The following is a 10,753-nucleotide window of genomic DNA, read 5'->3' on the forward strand; positions in this document are numbered from 1 at the left end:
TGTGCACCTTCAGGTTCCATAGGTGGTCTCGAACCTGCTCTTCTACTACAGTGGGCAGTTCTTCATTCTCCCAGTCCCTCTTTTGCCTTCTGCGACTTGGGCGATGCGGCTAGAGCACTTGCTGATGAAGACTGAGGCAAAAAATTCATTGAGTACCTCAGCCTTCTCCATGTCCCAGGTAACCAGGTCTCCCATTTCCTTCAAGAGAGGGCCCACATTCTCCTTGGTCTTCCTTTTATCCCTGACATACCTAAAGAAGCTTTCCTTGTTGCCCTTGAAGTCCCAGTCAGATTTAGTTCTATCAGGGCTTTGGCTTTCCTAACCTGATCCCTGGCTGCTCGGACAATCTCTCTATATTCCTCCCAGCCTACCTGTCCTTTCATCCACCCTCTCTAGACTTCTTTTTTGTTTTTCAGTTGGTCCAGGAGCTTCTTGTTCACCCATGCAGGCCTCCTGGCGTTTTTGCCTGACTTATTCTTTGTTGGGATGTATCACTCCTGAGATTGGAGGAGGTGCTCCTTAAAAATTAACCAGCATTCCTGGGTCCCTCATAATCGTCTCAGAATCCATAATAAACAGTGGTAGTTTTACATCATGTCAGAAAACAATCAGCATGGTATCATGTTGTAGCTGACCTGCTCGGATTTTTGGGGGGCTAAGCTACTAAAATAAACACGGAATGATGCTCTATATGCCTGGGAAACCCAGGCTGAATATCCACACGCTCTTCAGCACCCAGCACTCTTACCTATCTGGTGAATGGAGTAGTAGCTGTCTTTTTTGTCAATGAAGGCATTAAGAACATTGAAGTAGTTATCCACCTGCCTCTTCCCTTTTATCCACCTCCAGTCTAAGACAGACAAGGGGATACATGAAACAAAACATGGCATTTATTAGCAACTACAGACTGCAAGCTACAAACTCTCTTCCCTGTGCATCAATCAACTGACCCAATTTTCATGTCGCTATCTTACTACGAGGCATCTGAGACATTCCCAACACTAAAGGATTAATTTTGAAAGAAAAGTAAGCATTTTAACAGCTGGGATAAAGGAATATCACCCACAGAAAAACAAACAAACAGAAAACACAAATTGTGCCTCAATCCCACAGATGGGAAATAGGATTACAGTTTCTCATTGACAAGCAGGAACTACATATTCTGGGAAAAAAAGGTGACGTCACTACAAAAATCATCCCTCACAAACTCAAAGGCCATCAACAACTGTCAAAAATCCCCTCCAGTATAGCTGCTTACAGACCAAGCATGGGCCAAGCGCAAGGACAAAAGTATTCAGGGAGAGGGGACTACGCTCATTAAATGAGGGCTTTGTGACAAAACTGAACTATAAACAAGAATCAATCACTAAGCTGTTCTAAACTTCAGCTATATACAAAACCCTTCAAGAAAAATCTACTACTTGCTTGGCTTCAGTGGATTTAGCTAGCACCTTACAGGGCTATGCTTTGTTTTAAGGCTTGGACAACTGTATCTTTGTAGAGTTGCAGACAGCAAGGAAAAACCCGCCGGAGGATTTCCAATAGACTTCTATCTCAACAGCTCTCAACTAGAGAAGAATAAATAAAAAGGTATAGAGCCTCCAGCAATTCCCAGCTGCGCCTTTGTAATCTGCTGTCCTTACAAGTATTGCCCTTGTGGAAGCACCAGTCAGTACGAGCTGTGCACTGGTTTACCTCTTCCCAAATGCCTGCAGACCAAGGCCTGAGCAAAGATCATCTGGCCACACCGCAACATACAGCCCCAGCCAGTATCAGATGTGGGACCGGTTCCTCCTGCAAATGAGGACAGAAACTAAACATGTAATGAACAGTAAAACAGTGCCAAGAGGGAGAAGAAATTAAATGCTTGGGTAACATCAGCCAGGGAATAAGGATTACTTTAGCTCACATACCCAAGGCTGAGAAACAAAAATGTAGTTATCAGTAAGTAACTTAAGGATATCCCTTAAAAACAAACAAACAAAACCCTCTAACACTAACTGAAAAGAGGAAAAAAAAACTTCAAAGGGAAACCCAAACAAATCAGCTAGAAAGAGAGCTGAATGTCTCATGAGCACAACAGCCCTTGAGCCTAGCTGCAGACTCCCAGCCCAATTCAGAGACACGTTTCTACAGAGGTGCTTGTTACAGGCGACTTCTTGTCATTCTCGTCTTCAGAAGGCAACTCATCATGCAAAACAAATCAGTCCTAAGGAATTCCCACATCATAAGCAGCTAGGACTGGATGAGATTCCAAAGTGAACAACATAGGCCAAAACCACCCACCCCGGCAACGAAAAAACCACATCCTACATAATACTGGAGAATAAGCTGGATATTAGCTCACGCTGGAAATTTTGAGACAAAGGCCTTAAGGATGGAAGCATTTCCCTGACAGAACTTCAAAAGGAAACTGCTGCTCCTCCACTGAAGCTCTGGCTATTATTACGGGCTTCACAGATAAAATGCTTAGTGTGACCACAGTGAGTGAGCTGTCTTACAAGCATGCAGTCAGCTGTGCCTCAGCACAGCTGGTAGAAGTAGTTTCTTTGTAATGCTGCTTTTTCCTTTCAATCCCATGCAACAACTCTGCATGAAAAGCATAGGGAGAAAAAAAACCACCCAAGAGAACTATTTAATCAACTGCTGGATGGTCAGCAGCTATCTTCTATAGTTTTGCCAGCAATTTATAATGTATACAACATCCAAAATTGATAATGCTTTATACAAAATTAGCATGAGACATTCCCCTTACCCTCTGAAGAGCTTACGATATTTAAGTGGGCAAGCACAGAGAGAAGTGGCCAACAATAAGAGGGATAACTAGGAGAAGACAGACTGAAAAGGGAAAAGGTTTACTGGATGACAAGCAAACTGTATCTGTACTGTAACTGGGACATGACTCAGAAAATGCAATTTCTTCCCACTCCTCACCCTTTAATAACTCACATAGAAACCCCAGTCATGCTTGTGAGCCATAGTTAAACACGCTCTAACCCTTCAATTTCAAGTGCCTGTTTAACTATGGCTCACAAATGTGAATTTAAAGGGATTAAACTGCATCAAAGATGTCTCATACCTTGTTAGACAAAGGGTTTCCCAGTACAGAAAGAACAGAGCAAGCCAGGAGGACCAGCTACCAAGAAGTCTCTTTTCCAAATCCGAGCCATTTTCCCCATCAACTTTTGGGGATGATGCTGCCAGTGGGGACATGGATGGGGCTTGGAATCCCATTTACCTCGTCTCAGATCTCTTCTGATACCCATTCCAATCAGTACACAAAACCATACCACAGACGTGACCATGCAGAATATCTTAAGAAACCAAGACGTCCTCCTTCAAGTTCACTGGGAAATGTTCTCCACATTACTACAGTTCCTGCATGTAACAGCCACTTCGGGCTTTTAAAAACCCTCACGTAAACAAACAAAACCTCCCCACATAGTCCAGGGCAGACGTACAAAGGCAGTAATTTCTGTATCATCTCTAGCTTTCATGTCTTTAATCCACTTCAAGCCCAAGAGCATCGAATAATATCTCACGTTAGACTTAATGTAGGACCTAACGAACATGAAATACAAAAATCTTCCCATGTTGCTCAAAGAAAGGATATTTCTAGGTCAGCTTCCCAAATTCATTCTTGTGTCCTTTTTAAAATCACTGTTATCACTCATACCCAATGGGATGAGGAATTCTCATCATTAGATAAACAAAAAATCTATCCTATCAATTAAGTGAAGTGTATTTCAGATTCCTATAATGAGAAGTGAATTAACTTTATGCTCGTGGGGACTGTTTTATTAGGTAGAGATAACCTGATTATCACCATTTCCAGGATATAGTTAGACTCACCCACAGTACGTACCGATAGCAGGAAAGTTCTTTCTATAGGTGAACCAAAGCCGAGAGGTCACATCCAACAGGATCTCTTCTTTCTCTGAAAATTTTTCAGCATCGAAAGGCAGACACATGAGGGTAGCACCAAACTCAGCTAAATCCATCTCTCACCCAACTTCCCTAATGATAACAGTGTTCTGCTCCTCACTCAGAGTGTATGCCCAGAGAGGCAAAGTCTGGCTGAGGAACAGGACAGCGCCGCTGTGCAGAAGAAACTTTCTTTTTCCCCTGAAACAGCTGCAATCAACCCAAAGATGCCATGACCATAGGCAGATTACAAAGCAGTAAACCATTTTCTTGCCTTTCCCCTGAGCTATCCCCTTGCTTCAACCATCCTGGCCCCATGACATAAGTCCCAATAACTACTAAATGGTAACTTTCTAAATAAAAATATTAGAGTCTGTGGAGACAGCCAGCCAGACAGAAGCGTGGCAGTTAGGGTTCTGCATGTTTTACCAGCAAACAGACAGACTCTGCAGTGCGCTTATAAGGTTTGCAGTCACCTTGCTGGTGCAATACTACCAAAGTCCTCTGGAGTGTTAGAGCACGTTGCACCGTGCGTGCAAAATACCTGTAAAAACACTGTATTTCTGGCCGAGGATCCAAACGGGTTCTTTGGTCTCGGGAAAGTCTTCATATTCAAACCTGAGAGTGTCATAGGTAAGAGTAGCTGGAAAGAGAAAGAAGAAATTACATACTTTTCATAACTTTTCCTTATGTTTTAAAAATCATACAAAACTACAGAATCAGAGCTGCTGTAGCCCAGTAACTTACACACCCAGAGCACCTGGTTCTAGCTGGCAAGAAATTGTATGGCTCCCCCTGCAACCACCAACTCTGGAAGGCACAGAGAGCTGACGCAGCCCTGGCTCACTCCTGGCTGCTCCACAAGCAGAAAAGCGGAGGGATTTCCAGGTTAGGTCAGCTCCAGGCTCTGCCCGGTGAAGAAAACAGTGAAGAAAATGTCTAGGCCTTCAGTTGGCAGCTGTACTCTGTTTCCCAGAACAGGCACCATCGTGCGTGTCGTCAGCAACAATATCAAGGTTCTCTTTTCAAGTGAGCAAACTGATTGAAATCCTTCTTCCAGAGAATGTAATTTTTGGTGGCAGAATACGAAAAGCACAGATCGCATTAAGGTGGGAACTAAACCTTGCTCTGCAAGTCAGTCCCTCCTCAAGAGGCAATGAACCCAGAAGTCATCACCTGCACTGAACAGCCTGCAGCTTGACGAGCAGCACTGCCTTTACAGATGTCACACTAAAATCTGAGGAACACTGAGATGTGCAGAGATGCACTCACTGACAGGTGACAGGCAAACCTTATGTCTATTTTACTGGCTCCTGTCACAGCATGGCACCCATCAGTGCCTAGATACCCACCTCCTCTTACACGACCGCTACAAAATAACTCAGCAGCACAGGTTGCCCTTGGATCAGGGCAGCTTAAGCTTTCGTGCAAAAGACACAGGCAATGGGGAGGGAAAAAAAAAAAAAAAGGAGAGTTGGATGAACTGTGCTCCACTAGATCTATATTTGGAAATAAGACACTTTAAAGTGATCTGGGAATCCTGGAAATGAACCTTGAAAATTAACCATCTAATTTGCAGGTGTCAATAACAAACCACATATAAAATTTAAAGCAGAACTAAGCCACTCTGCTCTGTAACTGTTAAAGTGGCTACGGAAAATATCTCTCACAGCAAATGCAATAAAATCTGCGGTAATGTGATGTGAGTTTAAAACAGGGCAATGGACTAAATGACCACAAGCTCCCCTCAGCCCCATCTTCTATGAAACCCATCACCCTCCATGACGCACACCTTGCTTTTTGCTTCCCAGAAGAGTCACCTGCCGCTTTTCTCTGATGTTGCCTACGTGAAAGACCTCACCCTTCTTTACAAGTAGCTGTCCATATATAAGCTTTCCACCCAATCATTCCTTGCTTAGCTTTCCAAGCATCACCTGGTGCACCAAAAAATAATGCCTTGGTTGTTTTGCTCCAGAAAGTCACCGCAAGGTTCAGCTCCCCCTCCTTTCAGACATCTAGGATACTCCACGCTGTGCTAGGGCAAACAAGCTATGCAAGACACTGCGCCCTCCTGTAGGAACCTCATCAGCCTTTTGCCCCTGGGCTCTCTGACCTGAAATTCCCATTCCGAACGTCAAAGAAAATACATAAGTAGTAGCAGCAAGACACCATCACTAAGAACAACTACTGTTTAAGCAGGAACCCTGGCAATAGAGATGAAAATATGCTCCTAAATAAAATTTTGAATAGACTCGGGACCTAACCCTAGCCCAAAAGATTTAAAGCACGTTCCTTGCGTGAATTACTCTAAAGACTGTTTCAGGCACATTTACGATAGCACTGGCCACATGTTCCCATTCCTGTCCCGCGATGTGACTTCTCAACAGCAAGCGAAGCAAAGCAACTCTGCTTGCGCAGAAAAGTTCCACAAATTAATGCAGTCTTTTTCTCAAACAAACTGTAGCAGTGAAATGAAGAGTTTCCTTACCATACACTAGCCAAACTTTACGAACCCCCAGCAGTCCATGCTCTCTGTGTCTATCTTTGCTTAACGGCTTGGCTTGCTTTGCCCCTTTTCTTGCTCAATGTTGGAAATTCCTTTCCAGAGAAGGAAGCAACATGACTTCTGCAGACGTTTTCAAGCATGTATTACTTTCTACTTTCTCCCTTAGTTTTCAGAAGTTTCCCTTTGGGATGAGACATTACAAGTTTAATCTGACAGCTCAAAGGGAGGTTGGTAGTTTGGATTTTTAAAAATTCAGTGTGTTACCAGATACAATCTTAACATAAAAACTGAAGTTCTCAGATAAGTTTTAAAGTTCCAAGGAATATTTTGTGGTTTATTTTGTCAGGTCTCAAGCTTGCCATAAATCCACTTCTCTGTTAAAAGAGTCTCAAATAGCTTAAATAAAATGACTGAAACAAGGATGCTACACAGAAATATCAAGCTACCCGCCATCCCTCTTTCTCCTTCCTAGCAGCATTTCCTCGCCTTCTCAAATGTCACACCCTCTGCGGCTCCACATTTTGCAGGGCCCCAGGTCCTTCACAAGCGCAGGATTTACAACTGGCAGCTTCACAGCAAGGACCTGCTCAAGTCTTCCCCTTCAATCAAAGACAGAAGGGGTCATCAGGGATTCCCTGGAAGGAACTCCCAGGCTGCCCAGTGGACCAGCTGCGTATTCAGGGAATGCAGCACATGGAAACTGCAAGTGCCATGACACTGCACATTCGGGAGGAGAGTCCCAGACTTGCAGTGCTTCAGCTGAATGGCCGACATCTGGGTGCAGAGGTTCTGCAGGTCCAGCTGCGCATCTGAAAAATGTGGTCAGGCATTAGTGCAGATGATGGGTTTTTTTAAGAAAATACTTGCCACCATCTGAAAAGGCACAGCCATTAAATGCAGGAGTTAAGGTTTCACCTTCACAGGGAGGAAAATTCAAGTGATTGCTCTCAGTTTGTATCAACAATTTTATAATAGCAGCACTACACTCCCCACAAGGCTTGAAGCCACTAAGCGTTTTCTTTACAAACACCTACCTTCACAGACTCTGGCACTTTTTCAAAACTACATCCACTGTGCTTATTGCCCAGATGAGCTAAATGTGAGCAAGTTGGACCCAAACAATTTAGGCAGGGGTACAAAGAGTGTCAGAGCTTGCACATGAGCCTTTCTCTCCTGCTTAGAGTTAGAGACAAATGATGTGAAAATAAATAAGATTGGGCATTCACCAAGCAGAAGTCCTATTTGAAGATGCTCCTTTCAGAGCTGCAAAAGTCAGGTGAGATCAGCAAACTCCTCAGGCAGTACTCCAAAACTTAACCTTCAAGAAGCCCTCAATCGATTTTAAATACTGACCTCCAAGCATCCATGACAGCAGAGCAGCAGCCTCTGCAGAAAATCTGAGCACGAATCAAATATAGCGGTTCGACTTCTTTCAGTGCACAGTGCATTTACAGTTAAAAAGTCAAGAGTTTCAGCCCTGCAAAACACACCCTCAGAAAAGTTGCCTCGCTTTCCAGGAGCCTTGAAAGCCTCGGGCATGCTGTGAATGATGCGAAGTTGGCTGGATCTCTGCCTGAAAGGGCACACCTTCCCCAGGGTCTGCTGTAGCATCCCAGAACACCTTCTCATCCCACACTCTCCCTAGAAAGCCCTGACAGAAAAAACAAAGCTTTCTATGTGCCGCTACAGAAAACATCTATATTAAATCACCTGGGTAAAGGCATTCAAACTAAAGCCGTATTAAGTACCAGCACTAAGCCTGAATGTCTTGAGTTCTCTTCCACTTTTGTGTACGTGGTTAGATCTACCCAGTTATAAGATACCAGGCCTCATCACAACAGCCTGCCTTGTATGAAGCGCAAGGAACCACCCCCTGACACACTCAGCACATGCTGCAGTACCAGTGACTTTCAGTATCAGTTTAATAAACACGAGTACGTGCAAGGTTATTGAAAAGCTATAGAGCACCAAGACCAAGAAAAACTGTCTCAATACACAGAATTAGGGCAGAGGGTGAAATCTTGCTCCCTTATATTAAGCTGTACAATGAAAAAGCTGAGCTAAAAACGTTATCCCAACTTGTAATAAGCTCCCACATTAACAGAAACAGAAGTGCAGTCAGGCACTGCGGAGCAGACCCTGACGGTGATGGCAGTTTCCAAGTCAAGATACGTGCTTACGGCAAGAATCAGGTCCTTGACAGCCACTGACTTTACCTGCTTTACCAAAACCAAAGCTATTTGTTTCCCTATCTGCTTTGGGAAACAAATAACAACAAAACAAAACTTTGATGATTCAAACAGAAACATGGCAAGTGATTTTCCCTGTGGTTTGCACAGCAAAACAGCTGACGTTCACTCCAGCATCAATCACCTTGCTTATAGTTTGTGTGCAAAGCTTAGATATTTTGTCAAAAAACTATTTATACAAAATACCGAAACAGAGATTTGGAGCATCACACTGAAGGAAAACCAGGCTTTGCAATACCTCCCTTCCCAAACTGCTTCTTGGGCTTCCCTCAGTCTCTAGCAAGGCCTCTCCCTCTGACACAGCAAGGCTCCTCAGGCAGCGCCAGCACAGGCTGAGACATTTTCCCCTAGCCCTTCAGGAGAAGGACCCGAAATGTTCATCTCCCTCCGCTGATAAAGGTACATCACCCAAGACAGAGCAGAGAGAAGGAAAGCTACTGGATGCAGAATATTTCAAAAGAGAGTCAGGAAGAGAAGGTAAATTTATTGTGTTAGTAAAGCTCATTGTTGAAAAACCCCTAGAAAATAGACAACCAAAGAACAGTCTACAGCCTTACTTCTGGCCTTAGCAGAAGAAAGATTAAGTCTTTTATTTCCCCTAAGCTCTTTCAAACAAGACAAATCCTGATTATCTAGGCAACAATGAGTTAAGAGACAGCCAGGGAGGAAAGTCAGTCAACTGGAAAGCGGTGCTTTCTTGGAGGCCCAGAGCAAACAGTTCAAAGTCTGCCCCAGGTCCCAGACTGTCTCAGGAGCAGGGCTTGAGCTCTCATTGCTCCGAAGCCCGGAGACCCACCTCCTCTTTGCACAGAGGAGATCCAGCCCCACTGCTATCACAGCACGGTTCTCCTTCCCTCGATAAGCCCCGTAACGTTTACACAAAGGGAAAGCAAACATATCTCTTGGCTCGGGCTGTATAAACTCGCTCGCTGGAACGCACGTTGTTCCCAGGGACAAGAGACTGGACGCAACGATGTGCCCAGGACGCACCAGGCAGAAAGCGGGGACGCTATCAACCAGGCTACACCGACAACAGCACCGCCTGCTCCAAGGACAAAAACAAGTCGGGACAGCAGTCTGGAGGGCCGAGAGCTGTGGATTCCCTCCTCATACACACACCTTACCCCGACGCGGAGGAGGAGCCCACGCCGCAGAGGAAGACGTTTGTTATTACGGAACAACGCTTATCTCCGCAGAGGGTGGATGAAAGCTGTTACTACGCGAAGGCTAGAAGGAAGCTTGTCTCAACCCAAGTGCCAACAGACTTCTTTCTTTCTCCCCCTGGATGGAAACAAAATCTCTACGGCAAACGGCTTTGCCGGCACACTCAGCCGGAGCGATGAGCGGCCGGGACGAGCGGCCCAGCCGCCCTGCCCCTCAACGCAGCAGAAGGCGGTCGTAGCACCTCGGGACCGGAGCACAGGGACCCCTCTCCTGCCACCACTCCTACCGTCCGGTTCCCTTCCCGGGCAGCCCCGTGCACTCCACGATATCAAACAACGTCAAAGAACTCGGAGATTTTTAGGATCGACGCGGACAGAGGGGCTGGGGAGGGCAGGAGGGGCTCCCCTCCCTGCTGAGGGGGCTCCCTCTCGCCTCTGGCCTGCAGCCGCGGACACCGGCGGTAACGGAGCCGTCGCTGGGCTGCCCCGAGCACCCCGCCGAGGAGCCGCTTCCAGGGCCAGGGAGCGGGGACTTCTCCCGCTACCAGCCGGAGGCCGCACCTCACAGCGCCGGGAGAGGCCGCGCCGCTCCGGGCCGCCCGGGCAGACCTCAACCGGGCGCCGGGCAGGAGCCGCAGGCTCCTGAGGGGGGATGCGGCCGCCCTCCCACCCTAAGCCGCGGCACGGTAAAGAGGCCGCCCCCACCGCTACCCACCTGCGTCCATGGCGGCGGCCCCGCCGAGGGCTGCGGCCGCTGCCGTCCCCACCGACACATACGCCCCGGCGCAGCCCTGCGCGGCTGCTGGCGCGAGCGCGGCGCCCGCCCAATGGGAGCGCCGTTCGCCGCCGGCCTCAGCGGCGATTGGCTGCCGGCGGCGCTCGTCACGGTTCGGTGCGTCGGAAGGCTTCCT

General features: G+C 46.6%; 1 protein-coding gene across 3 annotated transcripts in view; it reads right to left on the reverse strand.

The window, feature by feature from the left end:
• ATG4B (autophagy related 4B cysteine peptidase) overlaps nucleotides 1–10,676 on the reverse strand; it is a 23,723-nt gene extending 13,047 nt beyond the window's left edge. Inside the window, exons 1-6 of one of the 3 annotated variants that reach the window (XM_086754508.1) lie at nucleotides 10,558–10,625; nucleotides 4,672–4,974; nucleotides 4,469–4,567; nucleotides 3,866–3,937; nucleotides 1,696–1,794; nucleotides 749–850 (exon numbers count right to left, since the gene is read on the reverse strand). In XM_086754508.1, the coding sequence (XP_086610634.1) occupies nucleotides 749–850; nucleotides 1,696–1,756 (163 nt within the window). In that variant the 5' untranslated portion in view covers nucleotides 1,757–1,794; nucleotides 3,866–3,937; nucleotides 4,469–4,567; nucleotides 4,672–4,974; nucleotides 10,558–10,625. Of the gene's footprint in view, nucleotides 1–748; nucleotides 851–1,695; nucleotides 1,795–3,865; nucleotides 3,938–4,468; nucleotides 4,568–4,671; nucleotides 4,975–10,557 lie in introns of those variants that run through there. The other 2 variants (XM_086754507.1, XM_086754509.1) reach the window with 2 other exon arrangements.
• Nucleotides 10,677–10,753: the final 77 nt, after the last annotated feature.

This window comes from Chlamydotis macqueenii, chromosome 9 (assembly GCF_036417535.1).
Source record: "Chlamydotis macqueenii isolate bChlMac1 chromosome 9, bChlMac1.mat, whole genome shotgun sequence".
Lineage (NCBI taxonomy): Eukaryota > Metazoa > Chordata > Aves > Otidiformes > Otididae > Chlamydotis > Chlamydotis macqueenii.